The sequence below is a fragment of the Dicentrarchus labrax genome, unplaced genomic scaffold, assembly GCF_905237075.1.
Source record: "Dicentrarchus labrax unplaced genomic scaffold, dlabrax2021, whole genome shotgun sequence".
Taxonomy (NCBI): domain Eukaryota; kingdom Metazoa; phylum Chordata; class Actinopteri; family Moronidae; genus Dicentrarchus; species Dicentrarchus labrax.
The window spans coordinates 15,609,227-15,627,562 of NW_026136710.1; the positions used below are offsets into that span (position 1 = coordinate 15,609,227).

At 41.1% G+C, this 18,336-nt stretch overlaps 1 protein-coding gene across 1 annotated transcript; it reads left to right on the forward strand.

Moving 5' to 3' along the window:
* Nucleotides 1-2: 2 nt before the first annotated feature.
* On the forward strand, nt 3-17,353 carry si:dkey-88l16.3 (low-density lipoprotein receptor-related protein 2). The gene is made up of 28 exons (XM_051412907.1): nt 3-109; nt 279-497; nt 678-926; nt 1,844-2,065; nt 2,186-2,452; nt 2,778-2,993; nt 3,184-3,366; nt 3,554-3,676; nt 4,058-4,225; nt 5,196-5,411; nt 5,503-5,732; nt 5,898-6,027; nt 6,698-6,891; nt 7,127-7,313; nt 7,869-8,081; nt 8,196-8,379; nt 8,467-8,668; nt 8,782-8,946; nt 9,301-9,555; nt 9,730-9,957; nt 10,320-10,454; nt 10,895-11,096; nt 11,188-11,313; nt 11,799-11,906; nt 14,740-14,976; nt 15,747-16,020; nt 16,237-16,333; nt 17,118-17,353. The coding sequence occupies exons 1-28, from the start codon at nt 7-9 to the stop codon at nt 17,181-17,183; spliced, it is 5,199 nt and encodes a 1,732-aa protein (XP_051268867.1). The 5' UTR covers nt 3-6; the 3' UTR covers nt 17,184-17,353.
* Nucleotides 17,354-18,336: the final 983 nt, after the last annotated feature.

Below are 18,336 nucleotides of genomic sequence, written 5' to 3' on the forward strand. Positions count from 1 at the left end.
TGTCGCATGGGCTCCAGACTGTGTCGAGATGGGGCAGAATGTGTCCTCTACAGTCACGTTTGTGATGGAGAAAGAGACTGCCGGGACGGATCAGATGAAGAAGAATGTGGTGAGTGCTCATTCAGAGGTTGTCTTTTGCAAAGGTAATAAATGTAAAAGTGCTTTTGTAGAATATCATGTGTTGCTGTTATTAATAAGGTAACAATTTCACAATATCTTAATTTTTTTAAATGAAACTCTACATCTTACACTTGGTGTAATATCTCTTGATGCTGCAGACACTGCCACTACAATTCTTGCAGAGAATCAAGACTTAAATGAATCTCCTGCACCCGTCAAGCCATTTACTGAAGCTCCCACCAAGCCACTCTGCACCAGTCCTTCAGTTCTGTGCCCAGGTTCATCTTTATGCATCAAGCCAACACAATTTTGTGATGGAAAGAACGACTGCCCTGATGGCTCTGATGAGAACTGTGTGAATAGATGCCCATACAAGTGTAAGTCATTAAGTTATTACACTTAGTTCATGAAATTACGTTTCCAACACGTGTCACTGTGGACAAGTAGTGCTGTGAACCAACTTGCCACCCTTAAAAATCTTTTGTTAGTTTGAAGTATACGGAGCAAATTTGATACAATTCCATTCATGTCTTTGAATATTCTTTTGCCCCCTGTAGCTGACTTCCCCTGCAAGGACCTCAGGAGCTGTGTATCAAAGAATCTGGTCTGTGACGGTCGCTCTCATTGCCAGGATGCATCAGATGAGGTCAACTGTCCAAGCATAGCTCTTCCTACAGCTCGTACAGACATCCTGAAGTGTCGCATGGGCTTCAGACTGTGTCGAGACGGGACAGAATGTGTCCTCTACATTCACGTTTGTGATGGAGAGAGAGACTGCCAGGACGGATCAGATGAAGAAGGATGTGGTGAGTTTCTGTGGATATGTGGATTTTGCAAGGTGAAATAAATGTTTTTGTAGACGAGCACAGTTGGCTATGAAGCAGGCGAGTTTTCAAAGACATTTCCTTGTAGCTTAACAAGTCGTTTTTTTTCATACCTAAAATTGCCTACCAATTGAGCTTTGTTCATTTGAATGAAAAAAATATATGAATGGAGATACTGATATCTTTTTACATGTATCATTTTTACATAGAAACTTAGTAGTTAGTATAAGTAAGGAAGAGCATCACTAAGAATCAAAGTTCAGATATGTCAATGATACCAGTGGCCTATGATGCAGACTACTAAAAATGTATTTATTTATAAAGGGATATATTTATGGTAATTATTACTAATCAGTAGTCAGTTTTTTTGTGATTGTTGCGGACCAAAATCCTTGCTTATGCGGCACGTTTTCTTAAACGCGATGGAATATGCGGCAATTTATGCAGTTTTATGTGATGAAATTGCGGAAAATTGCGGCTTCATCGCGGGGTCTGCAGCTTTTCGATGACGTTCACCTCGCGTAATTACGTCACTTCATAACGTTCCCATTGGCAACAGGGGAAAATGGCTGCTCTTGTGTGAAGTAAACGCAAAATTTTTCAACTTTCTGCTAAGATGTGACTTTTTTGCAACGTAAATGCGGGGGATTATGAAATCATGCAAGCCCTGCATATTTTGCGCGGAAATCTGCAATTAATGCGGCGAAAGTGCTGCGTATTTGAAAAAATGCGCCCCCCGCATAAATATGCGGACTTTGGCTGATTATGCATTGAATTATGCAAACGCATAATTGCGTTTTTCTGGAGGGACTGACTAATGTAATCGTATGGCAAAGATAATTTGATGTTTTTTAAAATGGAACTTTAAACCTAATCTTACTGTTGTTCTCAATTGTCAGATGCTGCCCAGATTGACCTTACCACTCCTATAGAAAACCTAAATGAATCCCCTTTACGTGTCAAACCCTTTATTGAGCCTGCAACCAAGCCCTCCTGCACCAGCCCTTCAGTTGTGTGTCCAGATTCATCTTTATGCATCAATCCAACACAATTTTGTGATGGAAAAAAAGACTGCCCTGATGGATCTGATGAGAATTGTGTGAAAAGATGTCTCTCAGAAAGTAAGCCTTGAATAGAGTTTGTGTGTTCTTCTAAATCCAAATCTCCAAATCAAAAATTAATCATACGGAAGTGTTTTGAAACTTGAAAATCTTGATTTATTTTCTGTAATTTCCATCTAGACACCTTCCGCTGCAAAGACCGTCAGAGCTGTATCTCCAAGAGTCTGGTTTGTGACGGCTACTCTCATTGCCCTGATGGTTCAGATGAGATTGACTGTCCGAATGTAACTCCTCCTGCACCACAGACAAACGTCTTGAAGTGTCGCATAGGCTCAAAGCCATGTAATGACGGCAAAGAGTGTGTTTTATACAGCCATGTATGTGACGGAGAGAATGACTGTACGGATGGATCTGATGAGCAGGGATGCCCAAAAAACTGCAAACAAGGTTATATCACTTTAAACTTTTAATTCAATCTTACTGGCTACATTCAACTATAGTTGTTTTAAGGGTGGTATAAAAGCAATATTATTTTAACCTATTATTTATAATAGGCATTTAAAAAGTTTTGTTTTAACCTATTATTTATAATAGGTTTTAATTAATATATTTTTTTTTTTCAAAGTTCAATCACTAGACTAAACTAGTCAATAAAATTATAAGAACAAAAAAGAAGAAATGACAGTGGAGCACTGTAAATGAGTACTTTGATGATGAGCTGTAATGCTGTTTGATTTAAACAGTCTTATCTTTCATATGAACTCCACTACAGGTGAATTTCAGTGCTCCCATGGGAACATGTGCATCCCTGAGGCTCAGGTGTGTGATGGGAAGCCACAGTGTCAGGACCAGTCTGATGAACTGGACTGCAGGGAACGAACTAAAAGCTGTGAGCATCACTGCACCGATGGCAAGCGCTGCATCCCGAAGAAATTCCTGTGCGATGGAGAGAGGGACTGCCTGGATGGCACGGATGAGGTGGGCTGTGGTAAGTCTGAGAGCTGTGATTTATGTGTAGATGTTAAAACGTAGCAATGGAAACCTCATGGAATGAATTTTCTACTTTTCCATGCAAATGACCCTTGATGATATCTGTTTACTTTAAGGTTAGCTAGCCATCAATCCTGACAGTGAGTGCTACAGCTTTTGAGTTTAACACTTAGTTTTACCTTCTTCAGATCCAGTTACTGCTACAACACCAGAGTCCCCTGTTCTCACTTCTGCATCAGCTTGCATCCCTCCGTCAGTTCTTTGTCCAGGTTCATCACAGTGCATCTCTCAAAATCAGCTGTGTGATGGTCAAAGAGACTGCCCTGATGGATTTGATGAAAACAACTGTGTGGTCCAGTGTAATAACCCAGGTAAATCACATCAAAGGTAGTTGGCAATAGTATTTACGCATCTGTCAAACTAATGATGGATGTACTTGGTGTGTGTGGCCAGCTTTGACATCCTCTGTAAAGTATTCAGTAGCGATTTTGGAAAAACCTTGGTATATTAACTCCTCCCTGCTCCTCAAATTGACACCTTTTCTTCCTGCACATTCAGATGACTTCTTGTGCAGCGACCGGAGGGCTTGTGTCCCCAGGATGGAAGTGTGTGACGGTCGTGCCCACTGTCCCGACGGCTCAGATGAGAAGCAGTGTCAATCTGCAGATCCTAGTGCTCCCCGTAAGCCCCCTCGTAATGTGTTAAAGCAGAAAATAAGTTTCAAGCACATTTTTACAGCAGTTGTTGCAAGGCAATATACACAAAATTCTTCTTCTTTCACAAACTAGAAACTACATACTTCTACCTAACAATTACCAGTCCCTGTGACAACTAACATATATACCCTAGTAAGCACCTAATACACCATAGCAACCCAATAACCTAGCAGCTACTCAGAGTACCATAGCCACCAGCTATGCACAGGTAGACTATCAACACGACCAACCATTTTGCTGCACTTCTAGCAAAAAATAACTCCAACCTGCCCACTCAGTTTCTGATTGTTTTTTTTGGCTCAGTGGCTTCACGACTAACTGAATGCATATTTTTCTCTCTGCCAAGCATCCATCAATGGACTCGCTGCCAGATCAGCCCCACTGAGGTGCCGCAAAGGTTTCAAGCCATGTAAAGATGGCCTGGAATGTGTTATGTACAGCCATGTGTGTGACGGAGAGAGGGACTGCCAGGACGGATCAGATGAAGAGGGATGTGCCACTCATTGCAAAGCAGGTTTGTTTTTGTGCAGGGAGCTAGAAAAAAGCACCTTAAAGGACAATTCCAGCGCAAAATGAACCTGGGGTTAATAACACATGTGTACCGAGTTGGTCCGTTCTCTGGGATATGTTTTCATTCTAATCGCACGTGACCAGTTTTAGCACAAACCGCTAATGACCATATAACTAGTCAACGGGGCACAGAGTAAAGTGAAAAGAAAGCTATTTCTATACCACTAACAAGGATCAAAATAGCACCACACTTACACGGTAGCATAATGAGGGGCCCCTACCTGTAAACCGAAGCATTGAGAACTTTGTAAGTGTACAGACAGTTTGTTTAGAACAGTAGCGTTCATGCAGGCGGGCGCCATCTTGGGAAAACAGTCGTGACCAGTCCAACTCTCTGAGATGTGACCTGAACGCACCATCTCACGTGAACTCACGTTGTTGCTGGAAGAAAGCACTGAGCGCAACAGAGACTACTAGTCTACTAGTGCTTCCACATATCCCAGAGAACGGACCAACTCGGTACACATGTGTTATTAACCCCAGGTTCATTTTTGCACCGGAATTGTCCTTTAAAGCAATGACCCAATCCCCTGTTTTATATACATGGAAAATGTCTACGGAGTCATTCATAATGTTAAGGGCCTTTGGTGCAGAAGTCTGTTTCCAGTATTGTTGAAGTAACACCATCAACTTCATATTTAATTTTCATTGTGTGGTGTTTGGAATCACGTGTTTGTCAGTGGACAGTACTACCAGCGTTTTATATGGGTTTAGTGTTGATCAAGAAACGGATTTCTGAATTAAATTTCTTTTTAGTCCTGAGCTAAATTGAATCACTTTCCAGAAACCACCAGTGTTTTAAAACAGTAAATGTAAAATAATTTATGAAATGGATAGTTTTAGTGTTAGATCAGTTATTGATGCATTTGAAAAAAAGATGCTCTTGCAATGGATTATTTTTTTCTCTTCCCCAGCTGAGTTCCAGTGTGCCCACGGGAATAGATGCATCCCACAGAAGCAGGTGTGTGACGGACAGTACGACTGTCAAGACCGATCCGATGAAATGGACTGTTCAAGCCTGGCTGAGGGCTGCCATCAGCACTGTGATAACAACACTCGCTGTATACCAGAGACCTTCCTGTGTGACGGCGAGAGAGACTGCGCTGATGGGTCAGATGAGGAAAAGTGTGGTAGGTGCTGTCCAATATTTACTTAAAACCAACAATCCTATTTCAAACGGTTGTAAAATGAAGATGAACACACTTGTTTCTATCTTTCGAGGTTTGGTGGCCTGTGCGATTAACCAGTACCGCTGTGCCAGCGGCCAGTGTGTGTCTGAGGCTCTGAGATGTGATGGATATGCTGACTGCAGTGACCGCTCCGATGAGGTGGACTGCACAAGACCCCCTCGCTGTCCAGCGCAGCTCCGATGCCCGCACAGCCACGAATGCCTGCAGAAAGAGTGGCTCTGCGATGGTGAGGACGACTGCAAAGACGGGTCAGACGAGAAGGTAAAGAACTGCAGTTTTGAGCACTAGGTGAAGTAAATCTGTAGTATTGAGTAGAGGCAAGAAATTGGGGACATTTCCTTGCTTCCTAAACATTTATATATGCATGGGGATGATTTGAGGATAGTTGGGAAGCAGTGGTTGAAACTTGGTCTCATTTCTATCCAGAACTGCATGTCTCCACCAGCAAAGTGCAGGGAGTACCAGTGGCAGTGTGGGGACAGCAGTCAGTGCATCCCTCTGTCCTGGAGGTGTGACAGGAAGGAGGACTGTCACAACGGCATGGACGAGGACAAATGTGAGCATGTTTATTCTCAAATGGTCAGGTTTATCCTCTGCTTCGGATGAATTTGTTGCCAGGCATCTTTTGCCGTTTTCAGGCCTCTTTGGATGGGATTAGTTATAAAATAATTCAACCATTTTCAAAATTACTGTAATTTTAGTTAATTCCAACAGTTAGGAAGTTATTTATTCTAAAATAAATAACCCACCATTAAAAAAAAAAAATTTTAAAATAAGGTAGGACCTAAAACAAAAACACAAATGCCAATAATATAAAATTACTATAAATGACTAAAACCAAATGTGGAAAGCCTTTTAAGATGGAGAACTATTAATTGAGAGTAGATACAGCTCACTTTATAACAGCAAGGATTGGATATAAGTATTTTATTCTATTGTATTTTAATGTACCTGGCTGCTATGACGACCCAATTAATAAAGTCTCTGTCTGTCCTCAGATGGATGTGTCACACAATGCTTTATCATAGTAATATATGGAGGAAATGGTCCTTCTAATGTAATTTTCAGTACTGTTGGAGAGCTATCATTTCATTATGTTTGATTAGGGCTTCATGTAGCATACCACATTTTTTGTTATTTGTTCGCCCTTTTCAGGGAACATATGAGCGGAAATGCCAGCCAGTACAGTGAAATGTCACATTTAATCTGTGTATCTGCTTTCACAGGCAACCAGAGAAAATGCCCCTCTCACCTTTACCAGTGTGGCAGTGGTGAGTGCGTGGACCCCCTCCTGGTGTGTAACCGCTTCACCAACTGTGCCGACAGCTCAGATGAGGGCGTGGGATGTGTTCAGCAGAACTGCTCCAGCCAATCAGCTCCTCAGTGTGACCACCACTGTGTTAGCACACCAAATGGCCCGGTCAGTATAGAACAGATGTGTATGTGGTTGTTTTCCTGCTTAGTCCCAGTGTGCTTTAATTAAAGCAAGCTATTCCTTCCTGTTTTTCCTTTTTCCCTCTTATATATTTATCATTAGCTCATATTTCATCAGCCTGTCGTATGCAGACAACTGTATCTAAAAACACGTACACAACATTTTGGCTCTATTATATGAACGTGCACCAAGCTCATTCCTCCTTCCGTCATTGTTGCAGAGGTGTTACTGTGCTGCAGGTTTCAGACTATACTCCAGTGCTGTGTCCTGTGTGGACATTGACGAGTGCAATGCAATGCCACATGACGTATGCAAACACACCTGCCTGAACACCCGTGGGTCTTACACCTGTCATTGCTACCCTGGGTTCTTCCTGGAGCCTGACAACAAAAGTTGCAAGACCAAAGGTACTGTAGGTCTAAACACAGTCTCTGCTTGTTGAAAAAAAAATCAAGTTGCATTCTATATATTATGTGAACTAAACCAAAATCCAGTCAGCTGCTAAAAAGTCTCTTAGATTGTCAGTCAGTTACTTTATTGCCAGTATAACTTTACCAAATAATTTCAGCTATCAAAATGCTCCGCATGATGGATTGCCTATGTTAAGCAAGTTTAAGTTTTCAAAAATAGCATATTAAAGTTTACTGAATCCAATGTGTGCCTACATAGTAGTAAATCTATTAATCAATGTATCTAGCAATTTACAGTATATGATGGAGTGCCTTAGGTAATAAACTTGCATGATGACTTTAGTTGTGACCCAAAAGTCTCATTCCTGCTCAACAACTCATCAGTCATTTGTCCCTGCAAACCAATGATCTACAACTTTATAGTTTTTAAACTATACTGTTTTGTATACTTCAGATATGGGAAACTGGACACAATTTTGTGCCATTATATTGGTCAACATTACTTGCTCTGGGGAAGACCAAGAAAAACTCTGGTTATATTTCTATCTCTAGACGAGCCTTTGCTTCTGGCGTCTGTGCAGTCTGAGCTGTTACTACTGGGAGTCCATAGTAGCACCTTGCGCCTTCTGTCTTCTGCCAGTCGGCCAGTCTTCTCACTGGATTATCACTGGGCTCAGCAGAGAGTTTACTGGCTGAGCCCTGACTACCAGAGCATCCGCTGGGCTGACGTGAAAAACTCAAACAGCAAAGGGACACTTATCAAAGGTATGGCTGTCTCAGGAATATTTGTTAAATGGATTTACTAAATTAACATTTTCAAGATATTTGTAGAGTTTAGACTGTAACTGATTTTCAGTATTCAAATTAAACATGTTGCAGGAGTGAAGTCGGATTCCATCGCGGTGGACTGGGTTGGTAAGAACCTGTACTGGGTGGACGGACTGGTGGGCCAGATTCTGGCTGTAAAGCTCAGTGATATCACAGTGAGATCTCAGGACTACACTGTGGTCCTGGGTGAAGATCTGGAACAGCCAAGCTCATTGGTCTTGCTGCCACATAAAGGGTAAGGGGCTCAATGTGAAAAATCATGTTTACTCCCAATTTCAACAAATCTTTCACTGTTTCATGTATTGAATGATCAACATTTCAGGTTGATGCTTTGGTCTGAGATCGGCAGTACCCCTCAGATCGAGCGATCTGGGATGGACGGTTCAAAGAGGAAAGTGGTGGTGAGCCGAGACTTGAGCTGGCCAGTGAGTCTGGTCTATGACCAGATGGGCAACCGGGTGTACTGGGCTGATGAGAAGCTGCGCTGTATCGGCTCTGCCTCTCTGGACGGAGACAACGTCAAGGTGTAAACACAGTCAGCTGACGAAAAAATACTTAAATAACCCTCAAAGGTTTTGCATCATTTGAGGGAAAACTTCTGATTCTGTCACATAGACTGTCCCTTTTCTCTCACTAGATCCTCCAGTTAGCCGAGACACCGAGCCCTTTCTCTGTGGCTGTCTTCAATGACAGAGTCTTCTGGTCCGACACGAAAAAAAGAACCATCCGCTCAGCTGACAAGAACACCGGCAAAAATCAGAAGGTTCTTCTGAAGAGACCAGGACAGCCATTTGGACTGAAAGTGAGCCTTCAACTTTTAGTAGTGTGACTACAACTCCTGAAGAGCTTAATTATTTCAACATTTATATTTTATGAATTTTATGGTGGACAGTTAATGGGAAATGGAAACACTTTTTTTCAAATGAGTTCTGAGGTAGTGGTTTCCCGACTGAAGAACTGGCACCACCTACTTTTCATCTCAATAAATCAACTCCTAATAATCACGTAACCGTAGTGGATGGAAACCAATGTACTTTTGGATGGAAACACCGTTAATGTTGACTGTGACCAAATCTTAGCTAAATAAGGAGTGTTTGGGCAGAAAGACTACAGTGTTAAGTCTTGTCTGTCAGCATCACGTTCCTTTACTCCCCAGGTGATGCATGCCCTTTCCCAGCCCACCATATCCAGCCCCTGTGACCAGCTACACTGTTCCCACCTCTGCCTCCTGGCCCCAGCAGTGAGGGGCAGGTCTGGAGCACCGGGCACACCGGGAGCTCCAGCAGTAAGGGCTCCTACAGCGGTTTGTCGATGCCCAAAGGGGATGCTACTTTCCAAGGACAAGATTACCTGCTCTCTGCCTATGGAGTCAAGTTTCATCCTGCTTTTGTCTCAGACAACGGTCTATCAGGTGAATGGTCTCATTGTGGCGTCCAGATAGAGAATCTGCAGGCCTTCCTTCCTCCAAGCAGGAAAGTTTGAGAGTTTCCTGCTTGGAGGCTTTTTTAAATGAAAACTTGTTCTTGCCTTTCTTCTTCTCACTTGTGTTAATTTCCCCTTTTTTATTTTGTCCTACTACTTGTAGATTTACTTGCACTCCATGCGTCGTGATGGTGTCGCTCTGAAGAAAATGCCAAACAGCCGAGTTTTGCCCCTTCCCGGGGTAATGAAGGCCTCAGCACTGGACGTCTCCATCCAGGAGCTTTCTCTGTATGTGGCTGATGAAGGACAAGGATCTGTGGATGTGCTAAAACTCAGTGGCTCCAAGTCGAGACAGGGACTGACACCCTCTGGACAAATCCTAAAGCTGAAGGTAGGCATGATCAGCATTTCAAGGAAAATGGCAATTTTTTAAATCCTGGCAAATATGTCATTCAAGGCCAGGAATAGTTTTGTGAGCCTTACATGTTGTGTTTCCTGGTTTCTTTTAATAGTTACCATCTTAGTTTGATTTGCTCTGTTCAATCAAAAATGGGCTATTTTTGAAAGTTTAAATGCTTTATGAAATATTTGTAATAATGTTGAAAGAGACTTTGACAATCCACTACTTTACTGTTAAAAACATAGCATCTTGGACTTTATACATTTTCATGTGGTTCAGAACAATTTGTTACTCGTATTCAGCTTCCCTGATGAAATATTGATTCTGGAAAATAAACGTATCTGTCCCACAAGGATGATTCTGTAACAGCTCTGGCAATTGACTGGGTGACCTCCAACCTCTACTGGAGCAGCGCAGAGAGGCCAGATCTCCATGTGACCTCTCGCCATTCCGGCTACACCACCTCACTGCTGCAGGGATCACTGAAGGTGATGGAGGCCTCTGTTTTACTGCTCACATTTGTTCTTTTCTGCTCATCCAGCATCATCTTTATCCTTCAAAATGTACTGTCTCTTGAACTCTATCGACAGCTTCTCTTGACTTTGTTACCGTTTCTTGCTTCTGTTTTGGACAGTCTGATATTGTACTCCCCTATTGGAAATTTGACAGCCATGGTTGGAGTTTGTCAAAAGCCTCTATACTGTGTAAATGGTAAACTAACATAGGCTTAAGACTAGTGTAACATTAAAACAAACAGTCTTCACCTCTTTAGTGTTGTATTCATTGTATATTGTATTTTGTATTTTATTTCCTCTTTTACCCCTGACATTTTTTTCTTTGTTTCTTTCCTTGCTTGCCCCAAGACACTTTATTTTCAATTATTTGCTTTCCGTGCTAAATTTAACCTAGGTCTTGGTTGTCCTTTCAGGGCACCACATCCATTGCACTGCATCCCCCCTCGGGACGACTTTGCTACACAGCAATAGTTGGGGTGGGTGATAAGATCCAGTCAGAGGTGGACTGTGCCTGGATGGATGGGCGGAACAAAGCAGTGTTGTGGAGGAAGTCGAGTGTCCCCACCTCGCTGGTCTTTTGCCATCAAGGAAGCATGATCTACTGGGCTGACACAGGTCAGCATTTACAATTATGACATACTTGATATTTTTGCTGGCTGGCTTCTGCCTGTTTGAGTACCTGTGTAGTTATTCTTTTTATTTCAAGGTGAAGGTATAATCAGCTCTATTGGAGTGAATGGAACAGGATATAAACAGTACAAAGCGGGGCCAGGTCTGCTCATCTCCTTCACACATACAGAGAACATCCTCCTCTGGGTCACCTTGAACAAAGGTAAGTGTGGATGGTCTTTGATAATACCCTACTTTGAACACTCAAATACCCACAGTGTCTTTTGGGGCAAGTCTTGGTGTATTCTTGGTATTCCACTACAATAACCTGTTCAGTCCTGCTTATGGGATTTAATCTCCCATACATCTTGGCTGTCATCCGTCTTTATCACCTTCAGGCAGCAGATGGCATCACAGACTAATGTACCAATGAATTATTCAGTCATCTCTTTGCAGCAATCTACACTGTTGGACATCTTTAAACATCCACTTGAAATCTCTGGCATTTCCCCCCCACTACATCCATTAGGCCTGTTATTTTATTAAAATCTTGATCTGACTAATGAGCCAATGCATCAAATGTTTCCTCACCAACCACCCTATCCTACAGTCTCTGATTTCTGTACTGTAGAAACTTTAGTTGTTGGGTTTTTATATGCTTGATAGAATATTTGCCTCTCTTTGTGTGTGTGTTTTCAAACTCTATAGATGTAACTAAACTGTGGTTCAGTGACGGCCTCCAACCTAACCAACTGTGGTTTGAGACAAAGACCAGCCTGGTAGGAGTCAGAGCCTATAGCACCGACAGTCAGTCTGGTAAGTATCTCTAGATTTGACACACTGCAGGAGTAAAAAGTGGTCTGACTTGGTCAGTAATAAGCCTACAGAAAAATGAGGCAGGTAATTGGCAAACAGGTGCTGAAAGCTGTCCTTTTATAGACTGTATACTAGGGCTGGGCAATATGGCTTAAAAATAAAATCTCCAATTTTTTCACACCAAACCCGATTTACGATTTTAATCGATTATTTTTGTAGACTGTTTTTTAGCGGGTGTTTGTGGGCTGCGGTCCTGTATATCTCGCAGAGAGCAACATTTATCCCACTCGGCTGCATGCCTCTGCTTGAGGTGCTGCAATAAATTTGTCGTACTGCTACCTTTGGTTGCAACAGCTTTCAAACAAACTTTGCAGTGGGTCGTGGTTTGTTCGCTGTCGGACGCCACAAAACCAAACCAGTTCCAAACAACCGACGACACTGTGCCTTTTTTGGGGACGAGGTCATCCTGGCTTGCTGCCATGTTTGTCTGTGGAGAGGCGGGGGGAGGGATCAGCGCACTCTGACCTACGGGAGCCCAAAGGAAGCGCCGGTGTTGTGGAAGTTCAGGAGAAAACCGATTTTAACTAAAAATAAATCGTGTTTAACTACAAATTCAAATTAATCGATCAAATCGATTTATCGCCCAGCCCTACTGTATACTGAGGTTGATTTGTTAAGATGTAGAGCAGATTTGCAGGCAGGTGATGTCAACAGAAGTGATATCAGTGAGGAAAACTCTGTGACAGCCACTAGATGGCAGGTGAGGCATGACAGGATGTAGAAGAAAATTCCAGAGCAGACTGAATGTAAAGAGTAACGCAGTGAGGCCACAAGAGAAATATATACAGTAGAATAAAATTACATGAAGCAAAATCAAATGCTTTATACCTCAAATATATAAATAATGACAGCATGACACTTAAGTAGGAAAAACATGGCTGGCTTTAGAAATGTGTGTCAATTATTGATAATTAATCATTATTATCAATTATAACAGCTATTTATAATTCATGCAAGGTTTAAAGAGGTTTAAAAAAAACAAAGGAAGTAGGAAATGAGAAACAAGTAGTTTAAATCTTCTCCAGAGGTTGTGTCCCAGTATTTAAGACAGGAGAAAAGATGCTACGTGCATCTTGTTGTACATGCTATGTTATAAGCCACCTATCAACCATAGTACTGATTCACCGGCAGCTGGTTAGTGCCAATTTCACAACCACTTGGACGTGGAGACTCTGATGGATGAAATTGTGAAAGTGCCTCGTCAACGCTGAAATCCTCACATAATGCTTTAAACCTGCCCAGTTTTGTAACGCTAACCAACAGGCTTGCCGCACCACTGTCAACTTAAAATAGGATGTCAAACCAGTTTGCTAGTCACAAATCAGGAATTACACCATTTGCGCACTTATATTTTCACCTCCACTTTGCCTTCAGTTTCTGAATGCAGGAAGCAGAAAAAAATGTTATCGGACACTCCAGGCAGAATGAAAAGACTTGGGCTCAGTTTGAGCTGAATAGTTGAATAGATTGAAGGGTGATGTGATACCTGCACAGAGATGGGGCTTGGCAAGCTGTGGGAGAGTCCAGTCTGTTACTGTGTGTGCTGCATTGGGAAAGTGCGATGATGAATTGAGCTACACACACACACACACACACACACACACACACACACACACACACACACACACACACACACACTCCTGATCTGTGAAACACTCTGGCAATCTGAGCATACATGTGCAATGATGCTATGTTTATTATTACAACAGACATGGATACATAACATGTGTACAAACATATGTCGGCACACATAATCACTGAGGGTTTTGTAACCAAAGATGCGTTCCCTCTAATGTCATGTCTACAGCAGGAGCTACAATTACAAATACTAATATTTTAATCTAAAACTAAGCTTTGAAATAAATATAAATAATAAAACTTAAATGTCCATAATTTGACTAAAAATATTATTTTTGTCAGAAATACAGCGAGAGAAGCCAGATAAATACATCTGTGCACAAAGCAGAACTGTGGATATGAATTTTTATTGTACAATAAATAGTGCTGTCAGTTAAACGTGTTATTAACAGCGTTAATGCAAACCAATTTTAACGGTGTTAATTTTTTTTATCGAGGGATTAACGTTCTTTTTCGCCTAGCACACTTTGTAGTTTTTTTCACCACCACACCGGATCTAGCTAGACCGGAAACAAAACAGGCACGCCGCACACACTTGTTTAGGAGTAGTAGACGTTACATTTTGAGTGTTAGTGTGAAATTGAACACTACAGTATATGCCAATGTTGTTTTCAATAAAAACAATTGCACAAAGCAATCCGATCCACTTTTCCATGTTGATAAGAGCATTAAAATGAGAAAAAATAATGGGACAAAAACAAATCAAGGGACATTTTAGAATAGATAAAAATGTGCAATTAATTGTGAGTTAACTATGACATTAATGCGATTAATCGCGATTAAATACAGCCAGGAGGCGCTCTCGTGTCCACCACTGTTTACATTGCTGTATGATGTGAGCAACCGTATGTAGACACAAGGGAACCTATTTACCCACCATAGAACAGCATTATTGGGTAAAACTATGTTTAAGACACATTTCTGTTCATCTATAGTCTGAACAGATCCTATTATCATAAAATGATAAATGCTTTTGAGTCTTTCCCCATCCACTTTAAATTCTACCTTAAATCATTTTGATTCTCATTTAGTTCATTTGCTCGTGCTTTGACAGCTGCAGCATTATTAGAGCGGAGGAAAATGACAAGGTTTGTGTTGCTTAATTGGCTCATCCTCTCTTACTCATTTCCTTCAGGAACTAATAGCTGCTCCCTCAAGAATGGCGGATGCGACCATCTGTGTCTGGCCTATCCCGGAGGTCGGACATGTAAATGCGGGCAGCGCTTCTCCGCTTTCAATGCCACTTCCTGTGTCCCACTCCCCGACTGCCCCACTGGGGAAGAATACTGCTTTGACGACAGCAAGTGCATCAGCAGCAGCGAGTTCTGTGACGGACACGTGGACTGTCCAGACCGGTCAGATGAACGGGACTGTGAGTTTGGAGAAGCAATTGAAAAGGGGGTTTTAAGTAATCTCAGTTTTGTTGTGACCCAAATACAAGACTCATACATTTCAGGAGCTGTAGGCAGAGTAGGTGTGGTAATCATCACAATCCCATTGGAGGCAGTCATGTTCATTTTCTTTCCAACTTTGTTTTGTTAAACTTATGTATCTGGGTGGCTGTTGTTTATTCTAAATACAGCAATTACAGTCCCATCCAAAATTGTGCACGAATTGACAATGACTCTCAGGTAGGCCTATGGTTTAGATGGTGCATTAAAAAAAAAAGTAAAAAAGATTTAACTTAGAACTGTACTTAAAGAGAAAATAATGAAGATCATCTGATTACTTAAATATTCCGAACGGCCAGAAGCTCTATTTAAAAGATGTGGAAGCTTAAAATATTTTTGCTGTTGTCTTGTTGTGAACTTTCTTGCCTATAAGATAAAGTTAATGGAATAGTTCACCATTGTGACAAGTATACTTATTCACTTTCTTGCCTAGAGTAAGATGAGATTAATACCACTCATGTTTGTATGGCAAATATTAAGCGGCGGTCTGCTAGCTTAGCTCAGCGTAAAGGCTGGAAGCTGGGGAAATGACTATCCTGACTCAAATCTACTAGCACCTGTGGTTTTTGTTGAAAACAATTTGTGGCTTTATATTGTGCTATCTGCAAGATTACTTATTATAGTTGGTATAGTATTTTGACAAGTAATGTACATTTTTGTGTATAATCACTTGCGTTGACTTTCTCTTCAGGTTCAAACAAAAACTCTGCCTCGCCTCACCCCAACTCCCAAAAGAACTCTGTTCTTTCATTCAAAAAAGACTCTACATCCTGCGACCTCCAGCACTGCCACGGACACGGCAAATGCATTGCAGACAGCAAAGTCCCTCGCTGCCAGTGTGTGGCTGGCTACAAGGGAGAGTTCTGTCAAGAGACCGAAACTGGACAAAAACACGTGGCTGTGATCCTGGGCGTCTTGTGCCTCAGTGCTTTATTGGTGGCTGCTGCTTTTATTTTTGCTAAAAGGTACAATGAGGGAGTTTTTGAGAGTTTTCTTTTGCACCCTGGCCAGAGGGCTTCACTTTGGAAATAACTGCTGGCAACAAATGCATCTAGCCAGATTGTTGTTCATTTCTGCTGTATTGACTGATTAGAATTAAACTGTAAAGAGACACCCATTTTTTGTAACTGATCTATGTAGAAAATTAAAATGTAGCTTTTTTTTAAATCCGGTTTCAACAGGAGAGCCTGGGCATCCATCAGAAGCAGATCCATCGAGAAAGAAACTCTGATGGCTAACATGGGCCTACCGTGTGAAAACTACGATTCAGACTCTGAGGTAAAACCGCATGCACACACATTCATTTGGATAAAACAATATAAATAATTGAAATTATTTATATACTAAACCAGCTGGTTAATTTGACAAAGAAAGTAATCCGTTTACTGAAATATTGGTCACCAATATGACATCCGGTTAGAAATGAGTACTTCCTGAGCAGGAGGGAGGGAGGGAGGGCTGGTGGGTGTGTCAGGAGTATATTTTGTTCAGTTATGTTGATACTATCTGTTGTAATAGCTGTTTTCCTTCAGTGGAAATGTACACTGCATTCTCATGTCCTACATCTTGTAATCCTCCCTCAATAAAACATACACAAAACAAATATGGAGAGAAATCACATGCTTACATTTTTATGGTTTTGATAGACATGCAGCTCTTTATTTGAGTTGAGTGTGAGCGTTCATTATTGACCATGGAAGTTCAAAATCTTAAATCAATTCTTCTTTTAGCAAGGTTATAATTAATTCATCAGTTGGGTCTCAAACTTACAGAAATATTTGCACGACTACTATTTACTATGGCATTATAGATTATTTTCCTGTTCTTAATTAACTGTAAAGGATTGTCAGGATACAGTGTAATTTATATTGACAACAATTACATTCCTATAAATACAACCTTACATGCATAAACATTCCAGCCTGTTTTTGTGCTTAATCAAGGGATTTCTACACCTTTTGTCTTTATGTTATGTCTTCATTAGTTGGCAACTTTTCAGATTAATATCTCTGCTCTGTTTATAAATTAAGGTTAAATATGTATGATCTTCTCTTCTCTCCAGGAACTCGAGTCCCCAGTAGACGTGAAGAACCCCCCACTCGAGTTAAAGTCACTACAACTTAAATAGAAGTTCTGCATTCTGAAATATGGCATCCAGTAAACACCTAGTGGCTGATGCTGAGGATTATATTTGCTGGGTTGGTTTCATGACAACTCTGAAGGCTGCTGACATTACAAGTAATGTCTGAGGATGCATTTCACTTCAAACATACTGATGGAGACGGTCTTTTGGTGCAATAAAAGTGATAAGAAACCAAAAACCAGACTCTTTTTTTGTTTTAATTTCTAACAGGGACAACTTTCGGAATGGGACTAAAGCTTTTACAGAGATGTTGAGTTGCACTTGACATTTTACTTACAAACAGCAAAAAGGTATATTTAAATAGTAATATATGCTGCTTTATTGATATACAGTTCACATTGTTGAGGAAGTATGCATGTTTACCAGTGGGAAAGAATATTTATCTTAAATACATCCTTGTTTTTGTTTTGCACTCACCAGTGAATACACAGCAGGATATTTTTTGTAGTGTAGACTCTGGGAACATGGACTGAGTGGCATTATTGTGTACTTTTAACTTTATGAAAATTAAACAACAAACAAATTATATTTCTCCTAAACCACCCTTGACTCAAAGGCAGACAGCTATGTCACCATGTTAATCCCTTCATGCCTGTCAGTCTGTATCTGTCATTGCTGGAGCTTCTGATGTTACTTTGTCTCTTCAAACCCTGTCTGTCTGTGTGTGTCTTGTATATCCTACATACGCTACTGTGGTTGGTTGTTGTCTCTATGTGCAGGTTAATGGTTATTTGTATCACATTACACTATATTGTCTGATCACACAGCAGTTTCTCTGAAAAGCAGGGGAAAATGCTGTATACCACCCAAAGCTGATGGTTTAATACTCTGCTTGTTAGCCTTGCATCAGCATTTTTTCACCAAGTGCATACAAACTCATCCTGACCTCCTCAGAGCCGTCCTTTCAGTGTCTTTGTGCTGCCAAAATGTTGTCACAGCTTTGTGTTAGTCTGTAGCTGTTTTGTAATCTGACACCAGTTTCGGACAAATACTTCCGTATGACATTTTGTTACCACAGAAACATATTTGGTGTGAAAGATCTCTTTGTTTATGTACTTCCACCTGTCTGTCAGACAAACTCGATTCAGAGATTCGTAGTTAGAAAATGTGTGTGCATATTTTTACTGCTTAGTTTGAT

Coding starts and splice junctions, on each gene's coding strand:
- si:dkey-88l16.3 (XM_051412907.1), top strand. CDS start 7: ATGGGCTCCAGACTGTGTCGAGATGGGGCAGAATGTGTCCTCTACAGT. Junction 2,994..3,183: donor CACGGATGAGGTGGGCTGTG/GTAAGTCTGAGA, acceptor TACCTTCTTCAG/ATCCAGTTACTGCTACAACA. Junction 4,226..5,195: donor TGCCACTCATTGCAAAGCAG/GTTTGTTTTTGT, acceptor TCTCTTCCCCAG/CTGAGTTCCAGTGTGCCCAC.